General features: G+C 38.5%; 1 protein-coding gene and 1 long non-coding RNA gene across 2 annotated transcripts; one reads left to right on the top strand and one right to left on the bottom strand.

Moving 5' to 3' along the window:
* The first annotated feature begins 5,534 nt into the window (after positions 1-5,534).
* On the top strand, positions 5,535-5,916 carry LOC113007916 (uncharacterized). Its single transcript, XR_003269964.1, has 2 exons — positions 5,535-5,703; positions 5,783-5,916. It is a non-coding gene; the product is annotated as an uncharacterized LOC113007916 (long non-coding RNA).
* Positions 5,917-10,267: 4,351 nt separating this feature from the next.
* Positions 10,268-15,910, bottom strand: LOC113007915 (sterile alpha motif domain-containing protein 3-like). Its single transcript, XM_026144969.1, has 6 exons — positions 15,804-15,910; positions 14,777-14,871; positions 12,192-13,270; positions 11,933-12,088; positions 10,954-11,043; positions 10,268-10,869 (listed from the first exon to the last, which is right to left on the bottom strand). Exons 3-6 carry the CDS (start codon positions 13,260-13,262, stop codon positions 10,579-10,581), a joined length of 1,608 nt encoding a protein of 535 aa, XP_026000754.1. The 5' UTR covers positions 13,263-13,270; positions 14,777-14,871; positions 15,804-15,910; the 3' UTR covers positions 10,268-10,578.
* Positions 15,911-21,342: the final 5,432 nt, after the last annotated feature.

Raw genomic sequence — 21,342 nt, 5'->3', positions numbered from 1 at the left:
CCATTTTCATGTGTGACCAGCTTCTTTCTCTTGCTCATTGAGTGGGCCCTGTTCCCAGGCCAGTTGGGATAATTAGATGTGGGAATGCAGAGAATAAGTCAGTGCTCATTCCAATACACATCCACACACACACACACACACACATACAGACACAGTACATTCTGGATTATGCAAATTAGTAGCTCATGTTTCCTTTGAAATGTACAGAATGAGGAAGGAGGATGGTTTGCTTCAGAGATAAACACAGGGTTCAGATGGAGGACACGGAGAAAAAGTTAAACTTTATATGATGTAAATGAAGCTTCTAAAAATGGGTTGTGCTAATCAGAGGAACAACTCACAGTACAGAGCCTTTGATGCAGCGTGATGTGATGAAATCAGGTACAAATGGTATGCCAAGACAATGTCTTGCTTTTCTCACACCATAGAAAACACACTATCCTTGACTTTAGACCTGACCTTAACCTTTTTGCTTGACAGCAAAAAGATACATGAAAAGCTTAAAATGCCTATACACGATAAAAGTGTCTGGATTGGGTGCCTTATAAACACATTGCCACAATAACACTGTGTCTTGTTATTATTAAGGCACCTGTTCCTTTCCATCGCACTATAGACGCACTATATATATTGGGAGTTAACAGCTAATTACCAATTCAATTGTGTTGTTTAATCACACGCTAGTTTTGCGCTAGCATGCTGTCTATGTAGATGTTTGCTAAGACCGAAGTTTTGTTAGCAGTGTGTGTGTGTGTGAGTGCTAACACACTGCTGTCGTGGACTCAGTTTGCACTTCACGATTACACTATAGTGCTTTTTGTGTAGTTTTGTGTTTTATTACATAATATAACATAATATTATATACATATACAATTATAGTTACCTTCAGTGAAAGGTTGTACTCATTTGATCCCTGCCTGCTTATAGTTTGTATTTGGACCACAGTGGCTCATCATTCGATAATTCCTGGATTTATTTTACTAAATAAATAATAATAGTATCTTTAATGACATGAAAAAGAGACTCCTGCATGGGCCCACTGAGTGGTGGTGTTACAGAGGGCTGTAAAGTTGTGATTTTATAATGACCTATGGAAAATTTATGTTCATTTCTTTATACTGTGTTTAGTATGGCATTTGTGAATGAATGTCAATCTCAATAAACTGAATATTTTGTGTAATGCTACACTAATGCTACACTTTTTCATGCCTTTCTTGTCCTCCACATCTTCAAGGTTGTTGCACATCTACTACCATTCTCTGTTCTTTTTTTCACTTGGTCTGTTTTGTTGCCAGTCTGGACTGCTGTTTTTCCATTATCTCTGCATGTTAATATTCTTGTTAAAGCAAATCCCCTCTGAATGTATCCCTGTATTTCCATGTCCTAAATTTTGTTTATCATACTGTAAATACCAACAATATGGTGAGGTACAGCCATAAAGCCAATTATCCAGTGGATGGAAATTGCTGCAATCAAAGTTCAATTACCAGGACCAATACAAGGGGGAAATACTCCATTCCTTTGCAATGTTGGCTGTGGTAGAACAGTTGGTAAAGGATAATATGATCATCAATTTGCAATTCTCATATTGTTTCATTGTTTTATTTCTGCAGTTTGAGAAACACAGCTTTTGGTCACAACAAATGATACTAAATAACTTTTCTGGTCAACTGTAGTTTGACAACGTTTAGTTTTCGTGACATGTCTGAACTACAAAATTATACATTTTTTTCATATTTCTGAAAATCTCTATGCTGATATCATACAGTGAACAGGATCTGTGGTACATGTGGGCAATTAAACTGCAGAGGAGACAAAGGCGATACCACAGACTTGGGAATGCAGCCTCTATTGTTATCACGAAATGACCCATATCAGAATAATAGCAGTTTAAGTATGCATGAATTCCAAAGAATACAGGTAGAAAGAAACAATGGATTAGCATGGTGTGTGATTATTATTCATATGTTTGACAAACAGAAAGGAAGCTGCTGATATGCATCCAGCCAAAACAGAGAAAGAGTGAATGAGAGAGAGAGAGATAATTTATCAATCTGTTCATCAGCACCTTTTTACCAACACTGGAAGTCTGGAAATCTAAGTTCAGTCTCATAGGAGAACGAGGTGTTTAAAGTCTGAGAGGCAATAACAGAAGAAAAAAAGCATATAAAATTGCATTACTACATATACATCATAAATAATTATTTTAATTTTATTTATTTATGTTTTTAATTTAAAGACAGTTCCAGTGGCTGAACATGGATCTACCTAAGAAAAATTATTTACTCATTACCTTTGTTTGAAAAATCTGGTTGTGATTCATTTCAGTGATTCAACTACTCAGTATTATGCCCAACAAAAGTCCCCTTAGAATCTTGTATCCTGCAATTCATTCCCAAGCCTGGGGAAATGTAGCCAGTGACGCAAACTGCTTTCCTGCTAAACACCCCCACCATCCACTGCTCTTGAGCTGTGTCCAGAATTCTTTCAAAGAAGATGATCAGGTGTTGAGTATATATATTTTAATGTCAGGTTTGTTTGAGATAAAAAGTAAATTGTGCACATGGTTGCGCATGGCGGCTGGAGAAAGCAAGATGTGTTACTTGATGTATATTGTTCTCCTTAGTTACTGATAATAGTCTGGTCTCTGTCATCTGTTACATAATCCTATTAACTGAAACTCAAACATCATGCTTCATCATTAGGCCATTACAACTCCGATGTAATCTTGGCTTATGAATTAAATTACCTGTGTCCTACATGACATTAATAGACTCTGAACGAGGGTTTATGCCAGCAGTGGGGCTAACGTTGATAGGAAATGAGTTATTCCTCTGGGATTGCTAATGAAATAGCCTTAATGGTTAAAGTCGTATAGCAGGCACAGCATGACATACTTTAATGAACAAAAGAGAAAAAGCGATGACTAAGCACAAATCAGATTGAGGTGAAACCCCCCCCCCCCCCCAAAAAAAAAAATAAATAAAAAAAATAAAAAAGATCGTAGTTGCCCCGACACTGCATCAATTCATAGTTTTACACACTGATATCATGATTTTGGATTTATTTTTATCCCTTCACACCTGTGGTGGCTTAAAGCTCAAAGAAGCTGTCTTCTTTAGCTGACTTTACCAAGAGTTCATGTGGAGGGCATGACAACTTATCCAGACATAACCAACAACATATCAAGCTATCAATACCTGGCAACAACACAGAAGACATTCTGCTGCCAACTGCAGAGGAGCTATAAACACCCTTAAGGCATCTGCTGATGAGCCTTTTTACCTGGGTTAAACGAGGCCTGCTACACAACATTTGTTTTTCACCTGCTGCTCTGTTCGGGAATCTGCAGACATGACTCATGGCAAGAAGAAAGATGTCTATAGGGGCTGTAAGATAAATAGGTGTGCTGGAAGATTTTAGTCTTTTCTTCAAAAGCAGTTTTACAGGTGGAAGGAAAAACAAACATACAAAAAAAGGAACCAAACTTTGAAAAAGTACATTATAGATTTGCTGTGTTAATAAATAACAGACAGGCATTCTTTGGGTGGAGATGGTACTATTTTGGTTTTCAATAAGTGCTTATGAAATAAAATAATCAATCTTTGAGTATTTTTCCCATTGTCATTAACCTGGACAATTACAGAACAATAGGATGACATTTCCTAATCACCAGTATTCCTGTGGAAAGTGAATAGAGACAATGATAGAATAAAACTTTTTCCTTTACGGAAAGAGAACTGATATATATTTACTCAAACAGGGCAATTTTATAGTGTGCATGCACTATGAATTTATTTATTGAAGTCAAACCACATTCATGCTATGCTTGGATCAATATGTTGTGACAGTTCCAAGTAAATATATTCATTGTCTCTCTAAGTATTGTCTATATCTCTCTGTGCAGTGTTATTAAAAAGTTCCAAGTATGAAATTCTGTCTCAGTGTTGTTCATGATTTTTGAAGTTTCACTATTCTGGAAGGTCTAAAAAAACGTCAGCTCTTGTGGGGCCTTTGGGAGTACAATGACCTGGCCGTTTGGCAGTCTTTGGAGCCATCAAGGGGTACTTAGCTACATGGTGATAATATAGAAGTGAACTGCATTCTTTCCAGGGGGATGATAGAAAGAAAACTGTCTTAGCAAATAATGCTTCAGTCGTAGTTAATATGCTCTGATAACACACGAATTTGCTCTTATTCTCTGTCTGTGTTTTATAATACTCATCCATCTCAACTACTGAACAATTATTTTTGCAAAAGGTCCACATGGTCACTTCAGTAATTCACTAACAGCTATTAAACCCATAAAAACACATGTTGTAAACTCAGCCTGCAATAGGTTTGTATCCGTCAACTCAGACTACGGATAGGAATGTGGATAGTTAAATGACCTGATATCAGGTATGTCTGTACCAGAAGTAAATTGGACTCAAGAATGAATACTGGAAAAGGATAAATGGTGCTCAGCTGAGCACAGTCTGCACTCACTCATACAACAGTAAAAACATCTGTCTGCATGGACCATGAGTTTGTACCAGCATTAAAGGAATTACGGGCATTATGAGAACCTCAGGAAATAAGGAGGAAACCCTTAAGTTTGTTGTTTCATTAGATATTACTGAAAAGTTCCTAATATCAGTAGCTTATTTTTATTTAAACTAATAAAAAGAATGTTGTTGTGGGTACTTTTGAGCTCTGAGAGACCCAGCATTATGATCTGTTAAAAAAGAAATAAAAGTCTGCACATCTGACAAGCTAGTTTGATCCAACCACTATGTGCAAATGGGTTGAAGAAAAAATAAAATATAAGTGGTGCAAAGTACAACCAAAAAGTTCTGATACTTGGCATTGGGCGATCGTGGCTCAAGAGTTGGGAGTTCGCCTTGTAATCGGAAGGTTGCCGGTTTGAGCCCCGGCTTGGACAGTCTTGGTCGTTGTGTCCTTGGGCAAGACACTTCACCCACTGGTGGTGGTCAGAGGGCCCGGTGCCGCCAGTGTTCGGCATCCTCTGTCAGTGAGCCCCAGGGTGGCTGTGGCTACAATGTAGTTTGCCATCACCCGTGTGTGAATGACTGGATGTGTAAAGCGCTTTGGGGTCCTTAGGGACTAGTAAAGCACTATACAAATACAGGCCATTTACCATAAATAATGGTACACCCCTGGACCTATTTCAGTACTGCCGTTATTTTCAGACCTTTGCCTGAAAATCCACATGACCATTTATCCTTGGTCTCCGCAAAGCACAGTCCTTCTCCTCTGCTGTATCAAAAAAAAGAGTCTTAATTTTTTCCAGAAAGTGGGTTAAGCTGCATAGAAGCATCTGTGGCAAGTTGGTGGTGAACAGCTATGAAAACTGCCATTGTGACCAAAAACATTTTTAATATACTGTGCGTTGGCACACAGAATATAGTAAAAGACAGAGCTAGCTACTGTGACTTCCTAGTAAAGTTAGAATGTTCAACATGTTGAACATACTTAGTGTCATGGTCCCCGTGCCTGCTCGGCTGGCCCTGTGTGGCTACATGTTATGTTTTGTCTTTTCTCTCTCTCCTCTCTCTCTGCTCGCTGCCTGGGCGGAGCTCATTGTGAGCTCCCGGCCTCCACCACCTGTAGGCAATCACCTGTGGCTCCTCACCTTGTTTGCTCCTGCTACTTAAGGCAGTGACTGAGAGCACCTCGCCGCTGGACTATTGAATAACGCTCGTCAGTGCTACTTTAGCCTCAGCCAGTTTTGAGCTCTGTCCGTGAAAGTTCCGTGCTAACCCTTGTTCTCTGTATGCAGATTTCTCGTGTTTGGTTTGGAGACTCTGGACGCTTTTCCCGACCCCGCTCTGCACCCCTGGGAACCCTGGCCCCCTTCTCCTTCACCTGTATATAGTGCACCTGGAGTGTGTAAATAAACCTGTTTTTCTGAGATTTCAGTCTGCGCCGAGTCCTCCCTGCTCCTCCGTGACACTTAGGGTGGCCAACTTTTTAACTATTGTACTCCCAAAGGACCCTACTTGGAGCAACTTTAAAGTGGGACACAAGTCAAGTGTGTCCCACTTTAAATAAAAGTTTCAAGTGGGACAAAGTTTCGTGCACGGTGGCATGGTGGTTAGCACTGTTGCCACACAGCAAGGTCCTGAGTTCAATTCCACCATCAGACCGGGGGTCTTTCTGTGTGGAGTTTGCATGTTCTCCCCGTGTTTGCATGGGTTCCCTCTGGGTACTCCGGCTTCCTCCCACCGTCCAAAGACATGCAGTTAGTGGGGATAGGTTGGTTAATCCAAATTGCCCATAGGTGTGAATGCAGGAGTGAATGTGAACGTGAATGGTTGTCTGTCCCTGTGTGTTGGCCCTGCGACAGACTGGCAACCTGTCCAGAACGTACCCCGCCTCTCGCCCTATGACAGCTGGGATAGGCTCCAGCGCCCCCCGCAACCCGCGAGGGATAAGCGGAAGCGAATGGATGGATGGAAGTGGGACAAAGTACAATGCACATCCAGCTGGGCATTGTGTAAATATGCACTGTATGTTCACATTACAGTAAAAATGCAGTAAAATGTTGGTATTCAGTTTAATCAATACCTCATCTAAAACATTAAAGAAAAATACAGTCAAGGATAACAAAAATTACATCGGCACTTCCTTTGAAAAGTAGGCAAAGAAGAAATGTTTTTTCAAATAAAACAGTGTAAATACAGGCTTCAACTGCGCAGTTTATTATGCTACACAGACTAAGTCACTGATGGTTGTGACTGGACACAAGCACTCGTCTGATACAACTGCGATCAAATCTAATTTGGTATTTGTAAGAGTGCTATCTCCTGGTCAGAATGTGACATTGCATTTAACAATCAATATACGAAACATTTACGGGTAGAATAAGGGACAAACCAGTGCTCATTACACGCAATGTCCCAGCTGAAGCGGGTCATTTGGCAACCCTACACTCTAAAAAATGTTTTGTTGGCTTAACTTAAAAAAATTGAGGTAACAATTTCCACTTAAAAAGGGACAAAGGGACTAAAGACCTGAGTAACACTCTGGGCAACTTTGGGCTGACTCAGCATGTAACAGAGGCCACACATAATAGAGGACACACTCTTGACCTACTGATCTCCAAAGGCCTGAGCATTTCAAAGGTTACTGTGTCTGATGTGGGCCTGTCTGATCATTACTGTGTTTTCTTTGAAAGTAAAATCTCAGCCCACACAAATATATCAACAACAGTGATCACAAAACGGTGTATAACTGAACACAGTAGTGAGATCTTTAACCAGGTCTTCCCATTAACACCTGACCTGTCCAGAGGGTCAGTCAATGAGCTCGTCAATAGCTTCAATGCTAACATGTTCAATGTAATGGACACTATTGCTCCCATTAAGGTGAAGGTTATCTCTGGAAGGAAAAAGTCTCCATGGAGAAACTCCACACTGGTGAAAAATGAAAAAAGAGAGTGTAGGAAAGCTGAGCGCAGATGGAGAAAAACAAACCTCCAGGTTCATTATGACATTTATAAAGAGAAACTTCACAATTATAATTTACAACTGAGGAATGCAAGGAGGTCCTACTTCTCTGACATCATCACTAAAAACAGCCATAATGCTCGGGTCTTATTTTCTACAGTTGACAGGCTAACAAACCCCCCTGTGTCAGTGGCAGCTGAACTTCATTCGACCATGGCCTGCAATGACTTTGCCAAATTCTTCACTGAAAAAATCCAAAAAATTAGACAAGCAATTGGTACATCAACAGCAGATCCAGGATATGTACTGTGTCCACCAAAAAACTGTTTAAACACCATGAAACAGTTTCAACCTATTAACAGCAAAGACCTGGAGGACATCTTAGGTCAACTGAACTCCTCCTCCTGCTGTTTAGATGTCCTGCCAACAAGTTTTTTCAAAAAGGTCTCAAAGACTTTAGAGTCAGACCTGTTACAGATCGTCAACTTTTCTTTATTATCAGGTGTGTTTCCAGAATCACTAAAAACTGCTGTAATCAAACCTATACTGAAAAAGGACAATCTTGACAAGACACAAATGAACAACTACAGGCCGATCTCAAATCTCCCGTTTTTAAGTAAGATCATTGAAAAAGCAGTTTCTCAACAGCTCAGTTACTTCTTAAAACAGAATAATTGCTACGATGCCTTCCAGTCAGGTTTTAGACAGAACCACAGCACTGAAACCGCTCTGACCAAAGTGTTTAATGACATATGTCTGAATACAGACAGTGGAAAAATGTCAGTCCTAGTTTTACTGGATCTCAGTGCAGCATTTGATACAGTTGACCACAACATATTACTCAAACGACTGGAGAACTGGACAGGTCTTTCAGGAACTGTACTAAACTGGTTCAAAACATACGTAGAAAACAGGAAATACTTTGTATCAATAGGTAACTTCACATCTGAGCAGACAAGTATCACATGTGGAGTTCCCCAAGGTTCCATCTTGGGACCCCTTCTGTTTAACATCTACATGCTCCCACTGGCACAGATTATAAACAACAACAAAATAAACTATCACAGCTATGCAGATGACACACAAATATATATCACAATGTCACCAGGAGACCGAGGCCCTGTACAGGCTCTTGGTAAATGCATTGAGGAAATCAATGACTGGTTGTGCCACAATTTTCTCCAGCTAAACAAAAACAAAACTGAGGTAATAGTCTTTGGCGCCAAAGAAAAACGATTACAGGTCACCAGAGAACTTCAATCTATACATCTAAAAACCACAAACCAGGCGAGAAATTTGGGTGTAGTGATGGATGCAGACCTAAACTTAGAAAAACACATTAAGACAATAACAAAGTCAGCTTACTATCACCTCAAGAATATATCAAGGATAAAAGATCTGATGTCTCAACAGGACCTGGAAAAACTAGTCCATGCATTCATCTTTAGTAGGCTTGATTACTGTAACAGCATCTTTACAGGTCTACCTAAAAAATCAGTCAGACAACTACAGCTCATTCAGAACTCTGCTGCTCGAGTCCTCACTAAGACCAAAAAAGTGGACCACATCAGTCCAGCTCTGAGGTCTTTACACTGGCTGCCTGTCCGTCAGAGGATAGACTTTAAAGTTCTGATGCTGGCCTATAAAGCTCTGAATGGTTTAGGACCAAAATACATCAATGACCTCCTGACCCAGTATGAACCATCCAGATCCCTCAGGTCATCTGGATCCGGTCTTTTATCAGTTCCCAGAGTCAGAACCAGACACGGAGAAGCTGCATTCAGCTTTTATGCTCCTTATATCTGGAACAAACTCCCAGAAAGCCTCAGATCAGCTGAAACACTCAGTTTATTTAAATCCAGGTTGAAGACTCACCTGTTCTCAGCTGCATTTGAATAAAGCACCAAATCCACACTTTAAGCTTAAATTTCAAAACTTACATTTAACTACTGATTTTATCTACTGTTCTGATTTTATCTGTTTTGATTTTATATACTGTTGTTTGTTTGTTTGTTTGTTAATTAGTTAGTTTATTTGCTTGTTTTAATCAATTTTAAATCATGCTTTTTATTTGTTCTTGTTTCTAATGTCTCTGTAAAGCACTTTGAATCACCTTGTTGTTGAATTGTGCTATACAAATAAACTTGCCTTGCCTTAGCTTTTTAAGTTACAAATTTTGCATATTATTAAGTAAATCCAGCAAGAAATTTTTAGGTTTGGCTAACTCAACTGGTTCAACAAACCAACATGATTTACTTTGACCTCTAAAAGCATAATTAAGTTTAAGCAACCTAATATTAATTTAGAATTCCTGGAAATATTGAGTTGACAAATTACATTAGCTGAGTTAATCTAACTTACTTTTTTACATATATCCTACTCACAATTATCCATGCAAACATAGCCATTTAAATTATTCCAACTGATGAAACAGTTTATTGCATAACATTTTTGAAGAAATACACTTCTGTGTCATACAACATAAATCAAACATTACAGCAGCCCTTTAATTATAAATGAGTGGGCAAAAACAATGTATTTCAGTACAATTCCTTCACAAACAACCTCAGTAACAAAAGAAAATGTAACATGTTTATTAACTGGACAAGGTGTGTTGAATCAGAAGCTAAAACATACCAATTTACTTCATTTTTCTTACTCCACAATGGTGTCTACAACTTCTGATTAACTGAACACACCAGCCAATCAACAGTGTTTGGTTATTAACAGAAACAAGCAGAGCAGTGGGGCCTGATTACCGACTTTGAGAACCACTATAAAGATTTGTAAAGGTATATTAAATAAAGCAGCAAATATATATATAAAATCTTCCAAATAACAATAATTTTAAATCACACCCTTCTAAAATACCTCAGAAAACAAACATTGCAACGTAAGGCAATTTGTTTTAGCAAATCTGCTTATTATTAAACATTAACTTTAACCTATCAACTTGGTAAATATCACAGAATCAAGAAAATTACCAAACATTTTAATATTTAACAACGCAACAATTCAAAGGTAAGGTTATACGCATTATGAACTCTCAAAACTACACTTGTCTAAGACTGCATAAAAAACACAAGCATCAGCACATCTGAATATTGCAGCCTAAATTACATTTGTTTTATGACAGAAGTTTGTACTTAAGAGACATTACCCGTGGGCTGGCTTTAAGCCCATCAAGTTCCAGAAACACCTTCTGGAATACCTCTAGAGTGTTCTTTACTTGTTTGGGGTAGCTCAGATTGAGAGCGTATATAAGTCCCATCATTAAGGCACATGCTCTGGGCACATCAAGGTCTTCCAGGACAGCTGTTCCTTCAATCACAATTTTAGCGACGGCTGGAAGAGACACTGCTGCACGTCTGGTGACTACGATCTTTACCACTTCTTCTGGGAACTGTTCTTCACCATCCTGGCAAGTAGGTTAAAAAGAAACATGTCGGTATTTTATGTGCCATTTAAAAATATAACACAAAACAATGTGATATTTACCTACCAGCTGTTCTCTGAAGAGATCCTCTTCTTTCTCTTTCAGATACACCATCAGGCAACGGATTGCGACCTCTCTTCTTGTTTCCACCGAACTCTGGAGAATAAAAAAAGTTTACTAAGCGAAAAGTCAAACATATTACATTTATAGGACTAGCGTTTTGCTAATTATTGATTTAATTTTTGTTTTTAACAAATAAACAATTTAATTTTTATAACTTGAATTTAATCTGTTACATACTGCCCTGCTTTCAATGCACCCTTTGCTAGCAGTAGGATAAGGTGAGTGAAAGTAAATATAACCTAGATTTGGAGACTATTTCAAACAGTTTTTGTTGAGTTCTATGGATTCAACTATAATAGTTATATGTGAGATATGTGATGCAGAACTGGAAAAAGCCACCTGTGGGCAAGTCTTGTAATGATGTGATTAAAACATTAAAAGCTCCTATCTACCCTCTTTAATGTATTTGTGTAACTTGTCTTCCTCATAAACGTTTATTGTGCAGTTGATGAACATACTTGTAACACTCCAAATTATTACCTCAGTTTTTTTCTCCTCACATTATTTGTAATATGACCCATACTTACCTTAATGTATTGTCAAGTTACATGTGACATGGAAAGTACCTATTTAAATTTACCTACCTCAGTTTGCAATTATGTGACCAAAAGTTACATTAATGTCTTTTCATCTCACTTATGAGGTGCAAAATACTTATGCATCTGAGTTTTACTTTTTCTCTTCAATCTGAGTTACCAAGTTACAAATGCATCACTATATTCTTGACTCTTACAACAAAGAAAACAGACAAATATATTTTGAGTGATGTTTTCTTTAGCAAATTTTTACTCTGTCCACCTCTGATGTTCACTTTTTCACTCTTCAGTAAAAGATAGCCAACAATGCTCCTGAGATAATGAATTAGATAATTAACTTTTAAGGTGTGTAAGATTATCAATTATATTCAGCTTCTTTTTTTTACCTCTTGCAACATGTTCCTGATGCGCTCAATCTTAATTTTTGCAGCACCGCCTTTTGAAGAGACCAGGGACATTATTCTTGTGGAATACTGGTCCAGTTTTGCCATGAATGTTGTTTCCAAGTTAACAGTGGTGATCCTTTGGAATTCATCATTTATCTGTAAAAAATAAAAAAAAAGACACAATTAAAAGCACAATGTGTTAATGTAATGCACAATGTCACTATTATAAGTTATCCTATAAATTATGTAATAAAATCACCTGTGCTGCATCAAAAAGCGCAGGCCATCTACTTCTGAAGTCATTCACAGGTGGTGCCAGATTAACAACTTCCTGTCTGCGATTCGAGAATGTTTTGGCCATTTTTTCACTGATGATCCGATAGTTGTTCCTCTTCTTCACTTCATCAGGAAGTTCCAATCTTTCCTTTTCCAAGCTTTCCTCTGTTTCTCCTTGTGGGTGAGGTGGCAAATAGTTCACCTCAGCCTTTCTTGGCTTTTTGAGATTCTTTGAAGGTGTCTTCTCATGTGCTTGCTTTCTTTTGAGAGAGTTCACATCCAGCTCAGGGCACCCAAGCCCTCTGAGTTTACTTCTGTAATTGCCCATTTTATATTTCAGTCTTTGTTGCCATCCATAGCATCCATTATAGGATCCCGGTTCTTTAAGGCAAGGATGTTGTTGAACAAGTGCTTTAGCTACATCTGCTAATTGTGCAGATGTTGGGTAGGCAACATACTGAAAGATCGTTTCAGCCAGTTTCTCAAGGATGTCTGGAAGAAGTGGAGTAAAGTTAAGTTTCGTTCCATCCTTTTTGAAAGTTTCATTTCCTGAAGCAAGTAAAAGCTCTGTGTCATAAGCAAAGCGAGGAACAGAAAAATTGGTAGGCCAGCGCTGAAAACGCCGACTCAAATGTTCAGGTGAGGAAAGAATGACTGTATCCTGAGATCCGGATGAGCAACTGGTGCCACAGGACACACTTGATGTCTCCGAGACTGATGTCTCTGAAATTGCTGAAGCATTGACCAAGGTCTCTGATGCAGATTTGAAGGAACTGTCTACATCACTAAATGTCAGAGTAATTGTGGGAGGTTCAATAATCTGAACCACCTTAAGTGTGTCCTTGTCCTTGATATCACCTGTTGATGTCAGAGAAAAATATTCTTCTCCAAAGTCAGCATCCTTATAGTGCAAAGTAAACTTCCCATCAACCTCAAAAGTCTCTTTCACAATAGATTCAAGTTCTTCCACTGTTCCAGGGATTCCATGTGGTAAGTCCAGTTTTTGAATGTTATGCTCTTTGAGTATGATCCGAAGTTTAGCAGGATGAGACATTGAGGTACCTATATAAAAAGGAAAACAAAAAAACAAAACAGAATTTAGCTTTTGAATTTTACTTGTGGTGGAATATACCTCCTATCACCCTGGAAACTAGATACTTCTGCAGAGAAGATCAGTCATGTGTAAAATGCCTTCCAGACTTGTGGTAGAGCAAGATAGTTGTACTACTAAATCTCTAATTATTGATTAAACATTACTATCCACAATATTACCATTTGAGCTATAAAGATAAACTAATACAAGGAAGATAAAGCAGCTTTGGCCATACTGTATTGTATTGGCTACCTTGCCTTCTATGGCACATGGATGTAATGCTTTAGGGTCACCATACGCTTCCCTGCTACAGTGTATGCTGCCAGTGGGATAATATCAGACAGATCACAGGACTCAATAACTTTAACACTTCTAGTGTTTTCAAGCTCAAAGCTCCTGAAATGTTCAGAATACCACGCATTTAAGCATTTCACAATGAAGCCAACTTTTCCATTAATTACCACCATCTGAATCAGTTCTACAAAATCTGGCAGACCACCTGTTGATCCATGTGCCAGGATCATTCCAGTGGTGTAACTGGTGCCACTGTAAGACACAGTATTTGCTATCTGGACATTTGACTCCCCAGGGAACTTATTTTCCACTGCTTTCCTAATGTCTTCTCTCAGCACAGTCAAATTCACTGTTAATAGTTTTGTTACCTGTAAAGAAGGCTAGGCTGTTTGATTTCCATGTAGATGGTAGGCAATCATTAACTGATGCTTCACTGATAGAGACAACAGAATGTTTCGAAAACAGCGAGTATGCCTCACCACACGCTTAAAAAAGCTGTGCTTGGCTTCAAAACGCATAGTCCACAGAAAAACAAGTGGACCAAAAGCTTTTATGAGTTGTGGATAGTGCTCTAGGAAATGATGTTTTGGAATCAGTCTTTCCTGTGGGAAAGCTTCCTGAAATCTTTGCCGATGCTCGAAAATCTTACTGTCAAGAAAACAAATGGTTGAATCTGTATGAACAGATGAAAGGACAAGTTCAACTATATCCTTAAGGTTGAGAAGGAGCAGCCATGTTGGTTCACTCTCTGGTATTTTTTCCCCAACTATAAGGGGGAGGAGGCGAAGCAAAGCCCAGTTTTCATGCGCATTCCCCCCAACAGTTTTTTTTGTTGCAAAATTCAATGGAACTGGTTGTGGGGCATTAGTTCTATCAGCCCATCTGTATGGAAACTGTTTAATTGATTTGTTAAGCTCATCCAAAGTAAAATACTTTCCCTTGATTAAGGTACTAAGGCAAAGTGCTAATTCCAAAGGTACAATACCTTCAAAGAGATCATGTAGCAAATCTGGCGGATAGCCAGTTAAAACATCGAAATGTTTTAGATTTTCAGTCAGTGGGCAAAGTTTTTTTACTCCGTAACAATGAGACTGACTTTTATCTCCTTTTGCAGTGTCAACATGTACCCTGTGTTCTTGTATTGTTCTTTGACTAAATGCTCCACTTCGAACGTCACTTACTTGGATTTGGGTTCGTTCTCCAAGACAAAACCTGCAGACATACGCACTTGAGAAACTCTCCACAAATCCTCCGAGAGAGTGTGCACCAAGGTTGTCTGCAACAACACAAAACACAGTACCTTTGACGCATATGCCTAATGAGGGAATGTAAAGTCCTTCTTCTAGGCATGCAAGATCTTTCAAGAGTGGCTCAAAGACAGCACTGTGACCAAACTGTTTTATATCATCAGATTTGCATAGAATGGCTAGGTAGATTGATGTCAGTGAGGACCTGAGCAATGGTGGTACATTAGCCAAAACCCAATACACTGCTGTAATTTTGTGCTTTTTTCTTGAGGTACCAAGTGGATTACACACTTCAAACTCATCCACATACAAAATGAGGGAAATGGCTGGACTCTCGTCTGATAACAGTTGATTATTTTTAAAATTAGTGCCATGATGAAATGAAGTGTATTGTGTTTCAGAGCTATAATCCATTTCTGAGGTCTGTGTAAGGAAATCTTGGATCTCTTTCTTTTTCAAGACTTCATTCAGCGACTTTAAAACAGGTACATACTGGAAACTTCTCCGTTCCCCAACACTAAGCAAATACTCAGTGGGTTCTACCAAACAAAAATGCTCCTTGAAATATTGGCTTCTTTTGTAAGAGGTAGAAAGAGGACCTTTATTTCCAAAAGCCAATGTGAGTGGGTTGCACTGACAGAGGTCTGCAACCATATCTGAAATCACTAAATCATCAAAGGCACAATTATGCTTCTTTAGGCTTAACTGTAAAATCTGTTTTAGAATAGGACCTGAAGCAGAGGAAGAAATGAATTGTAACTGTTCAACTAACTTATCAATACACTTGTGAGAAACATTGTATATACTTTCCAGTTTTAGTAGTAGGTGGGCTAAATGTTTCTCAATTAAATTAGGCAATTCACCAATTTCTTCATCCTCTGCATTTGCTTCATCTTCACTCAATGGATTTTCAATATGTTCCTCAAGAGGATCATCTCCTGTATTCAAACGATTGACACACCTCTGTATCAGCTCAGGCTTGAAGTCATCCAATGAGTGAGGATTGTGTTTTCGGTTCCTATGAGAAGCATATGTTCCATGAACGTTTGTTTTGAAGTTACAGTTTTCAAAAACACAAGCGACAGTTTCCAGTTTTTTTAAATGGTGCCCAATATGCTTAAAATATTCCCTTAATTTCGTTGTTCTCATGACAATGACAATAAAGTTTCTGATTCTGATTCTGATTGAGTTGAAAATGTGCTTAAAGAGCAACATGGACATTTGAAAGACAAGACTTCTGAGCATGTCATTGTATCAGAGGATGAATGGCTTCTTGATAAATGGGTTCGCAAGCTATTCCATGTTTTAAATGAGCAGTAACAATCCCAGTATAGACAAGGCATAAATAGTTCACCATGGCTATGTCTAAGCCTGTAATGCTTTAAGAGCTGTTTCCTTCTTGGTGTTTCAAATTTGCAAATTTTACAAGTCCAGTGCATTTTGAAATTTATTGCAACTTTTGGTAATGCAAAGACTTATCGAGGCTTTTGAGTTAACAAGTTATTTTAAGTATAAAACCTTCTCTAATACACTACAATGAAACACTGAAAAGATGAATCCAAAATTCAAAAATAATATAATAAATCTACAGACTGTAGTTTAAAATTGGAAAAATTGTGTCATATCCAAATGTGTGAGAGAATTTTCTATTTAATTATTTGAAGACCACTGTTGACATGCCACAATACCACACTTCACATTATGCTTAAAATTACAGAAGGTAACGAAAGCAATTCGTGTGTGCACACACACAATTTTGTTTTTTCTTGCTAGGTCAACTAACTTTAACCTCAGGCATATTTCACATTCGAGCTTAAAATATCAATACATTTGATAGAAATACTTTAACTCACATAAATACTCTGGCATAAATTCACCACATTTCACTCTGTCAGTAATTAGTTACCTCACCCAAGACCGTGGAAACACAAATTTACTCTGACACCATAGTAAAAAGGCAGGCAGCTGCTGACTGGTAAATTTGAACATATACAGGTTCAAATTGAACATGCTCTGCTGTCTGCAAGGTCTATCAGCTAACCAAATGCACCCTGACAAGTGACAAACTTTAAGTATAAGTAGAAAAATTGACAATGTACTCTCGTATTTGCGAGGAACGTTTGCTAGCTAAAAGAAAGCTAGCTAACAACTTTAGCATAGTAAAGTTGCTAAAGTTAAACTATGATTAAAACCATCGAATTTAAAGTGTACAAATATAACTTGTAATTAATCTATTTAGAATTCAATGCTTAGTTAACTCACCGAACACAGTCTAGGTGAAACACACCTCTACTCCCACAAAGTGATAAGAATGCAGACAACTGCTACACCTGTGATGATACGAACATATGCTACGGGGTTACCCTCTGCTGTATGCATGGTCTCATACACACCTATGGCTAACCAAAGTAACCACCAGAGTGACAGATTTAATTGACAGATTTCATTAATAACAGGAAAAAATTCAAATGCTTTTACTTTTATAGAGTAACAACTAGCATAACACAGAGTGTCAATTCACATCATGTAGCTGCCATTGTCAGACTAAACTTACGCAGTAAATTCCTGTACCTAGTACCAGTGGCGTGTCTAGAAAATTTTTGTTGGGGGGGCCAGGTAGGGGCACAGATTTGGAGAAGGGTGGCAGATTTAATTGGCAGATAATGTTTAAAAAAAAATTCTACCAACCCTTAACCATAATTCAATAATCCTATAAACCTAATAACCAAATGCACTTTTAACTCTTATTAGAATGAGATTTTAACCACTACGGTGCAAAGTTTTTAGATACTGCGTTGATAAAGTACAAGAGATACAATCAGTGCTTTGTCAGTGCTTACTCAGCATTCAAGGACATCAATATTTGCATAGCATTTTTACTGACATGTAGTGCACATATGTTTTGGGCAAAAACATTTTTGAAAATTAAAATACGAACATTTGTAACAAACAATTGACAAATTAGCCAATGCCAATGCAAAACTTTATCTGCCTGTTAAAAAAAGAAGATAATCTTCTCACAAACTGGTGTTTGATTTTGAAACAGGAAAAAAGTGGGGAAACAAATGAAAAGACTAACATTTGAATAAAACCTGAAAGCAAGTAAATACTTTCTATGCTGCCTTATGGTCAACTTTGGTAATATTGATAAAGAACAACACTGGCTGATGATGAAATACAGTCAGCTGGCATGGTGACACTGCCAGTATTAACCTGCAGGGCTGGACTGGGACAAAAAAATTGGGCATTTTTACTACAGACCGACCCACCAGGTAGTAAAGCCATAAAGCCTTTGAATGAAAACAAATGCTGTAATGACAGTGATGTACAGTCTTTTTGGTATATGTATGATTTCTATACATTTTACGTCAGATAAAAACTTTGGTTGTAAGATTTAGATAATTATTTAATAAAAACTAGGTATTTTAAATGAGAATAAGAAAGAAAAGTATTTCTTTGTGCCCACCTTTCCCTGTTAATGCCCTACCTGGCCCCCTGGCAAAACTTTGCTAGACCCGCCCCTGCACAGTTACCAGCTGTCAGCTACATAAAAAAGGATCCTGGTGTTATTCGTCTCTCAGAAACAGTTCATAACTTCAACTCATTCATGTCACCTAAAAGGTAAACCTGTTTCTCCATCACCTGTTCAGCTCTGATGATTCAGTAAGGACATCTCCTGGTTTCATCTTCATGTTTCCCTCTCACCACATATCTAAACAGACATCATGACCAGCAGCTTTACAGCTGTGGCTCCAGCAAACATCAGCTGATACTAGAAATTAATATTAAATACATTCTAACAACAGCTGATCAAGCTTAAACGTGCTGCTGTTATTTAGCGCAATATCCGCTGGTTTCCTCTTTCTGGCGCAAAGTGGGCGATAAACAAACAAGAGAGAAAAGCCGATCAGCTGATCATTGATCAGTTTCATGATTGAAGTAGCAACAGGAGAGGGAGGGGGAGAGAATGAGAGAAGAAGAGGCAGCTGTGCAGCATAAAGACAGAATAAATCCAGCTTTGTGTCTTTTTTCCATTCTAGCTAAAGTCCGGGACAAACTGCGTCTCTTCTCAGCTCAATACGAAACGTGTAATATTTTCTCTGAATGAGGGACCATCCCATTTTTTTAAGGAGCCGTTGGCAACTCTACTAACCTTATGAATAAAATAAAGTTCACTATCAGTAACATCATAGCACCCACAGCTGTAGTCAAACTGGCTAGAACGCAGTATGAGTTATTGCAACTGACAGTAAAAAGTCAGCAACATGAAAATAAACTCCACCTAAACTTGGTTTATATCTGACCCAGATAGACTGCAGGTCATAACTTCTTACCTGAAGTTCAGTTCACCTGACACTCGGACTGGTGGCTGCTTCGGGTCTCTCCTCCTGCCTCCCCTTCCCTCATCCACCTGTTGCCTCTGTGGAAGCCCCGTCATAGCCACCACCAAACAACGGAGTTATTTCTACACATCGACCTGCATCTGGCCAATCCACCACCTCTCATTGTTCATGCCATTACAAAAAAATAAAATAAAATAAGTCACCAGGCATATGCCCGGTATGCCCGATGGCCAGTCCAGCTATGTTAACCTGCAACCAAATCTGCAGCTCCATGCAGCAATGTTACGACTTAGATTATATCTTATAACTCATAACTCTTATGTTAGCTGCCCTCAGTAGCATACTGTCAGAAATATTCCACGGCTGCAATAATTCTTTAAGTGTTATTTTTTTCCTTGGTATTCTAATTTCACCGAAGTTTACTAAATTCAACAAACTTGATATTACTTACCGGGACATTTATTCTGTCCTCATTTTCTTTCACCGAAAAATTGTTTCCTGCAGTGACGTCTTTCGCGCTTGGCTCTCCTACCTTTGCTAACGTGATGCGCATAGCGCAGAAGCGATGCTGCATTCACTTACACTCGGATATCTGAGCTTCACCGTGAAAACATAATCGGACATTTGATATTTGATTGAATTTTATTGTTTTGCCTTTGGGGTGGCACCTGGGGTGGCCAGTCTGGTTTGGGGGGTGGCCTGTGCCCCCCCAGGCCACCCCGCTGGACACGCCATTGCCTAGTACATATTTATAAAAGAGTATAAAACAAGAAACTTACCAGGTAGTGGTGCCAACCTCAGTTTTTTTCCGTTTCTTCTTTTTTATGGCAGTTGTAATAATTTTTTCGTTATGGTCCAGTTATGGGCAGTTCAAACATGAAGGATGTTCAAACTCACTTTTACATGTTACACAAACTTAATATTTTCTGTTGTTGATTGATGACAAAAGTATTTTGTTCAATATACTAAAACATTTAAGTTAAGGAGGTGTTTATTAATTTCTGTGTTGCACTGACTTTTAACATTGATTAGTCAACTCACTGAAACCTGTACATGTAGTCAACTTACTTTTTTAAGTAGAAAAATGCTTTTTTGTTAAGTTCTACCTACAAACACCATGAATATTTTTTAGAGTGTACATACATATTATGTTTGTAAGTTTACCCTTTTTCGCTGCTTCTGAGCAGTACTGGCAAAATGAAAGTTGCGCTTTTGCATAGTAGATCAGCCATAAAAAGTCCTTTCCCACTCTTTGTTGTGCTTAGAAACTTTTTCTTTCTTGTGAGACATACCTTGTGTGTCTTTGTTTCGCCCTGTTGGGTTAATTTTCTTCCCTTTTCTTTTAAAGGTTTAAAATTTTGCTACATTCTTGCAGTGTAGAAATACTGACTTCAAATTTCATTGGACCCTCTTAGCTGCCTGCGCATACCAGCTACCAGTGGACCGGCGGAAATCACAAAGGAAATGTGGGAATTGTAGCATTTAAAGCTAATTATATTGATATGATAACAATTTGTTATCAGGATAGACTACAACTACTCTGTAGCATTGTGACGCATCATGGCTTCGCAAAAAAACAAAGTGGCTTGCAAAGCTGTTACATGAGCGCTACATATGCAAAATAATTTGTCACACAGACAGTTTTTTTCTAAAAGTGCAAGGTTTTAAAAGGTTACATTTTTGGGAATGTTCAACTATCCTATTCAACAGGGTTGAATAGAATAGGCAAATCATGAATTTTACATTTCCAAAGCATAAAATGTACATGCTTCCAGAACTGCTTTGCTGCATGAAGAAGTTGCATTACCAGCGGGGGGAAATATATGAATATCTATCTGTTACTGGACTAATGTGTAAACCACAGTTGTCCATAACAAACACCATGTTTGAAAATAAGGGTGTCCATAAGTGGCACCAGGACACCCTTGGCCAAAGGTCGATGATTGATTTTGCAATCGTATCAGATCTCTATGGGAGACCATGCAGGAGGAACAATGGCCCTCAACCACAAAAGAGTGGACTGCCCACTCCAGGTCAGGGAAAAGTTATTGCCCCAAGTGGAGGAGTTTAAGTATTTTGGGGTCCTGTTCATGACTGAGGGGAGAGGGGAGCGGAAGATTAACAAACAGATTGGTGCTGTGGCTGCAGCGAGCATAA

The sequence above is a fragment of the Astatotilapia calliptera genome, chromosome 16 (assembly GCF_900246225.1).
Source record: "Astatotilapia calliptera chromosome 16, fAstCal1.2, whole genome shotgun sequence".
In the NCBI taxonomy this organism is placed as follows: Eukaryota; Metazoa; Chordata; class Actinopteri; order Cichliformes; family Cichlidae; genus Astatotilapia; species Astatotilapia calliptera.
This window is presented reverse-complemented; position numbering and strand designations above follow the sequence as displayed.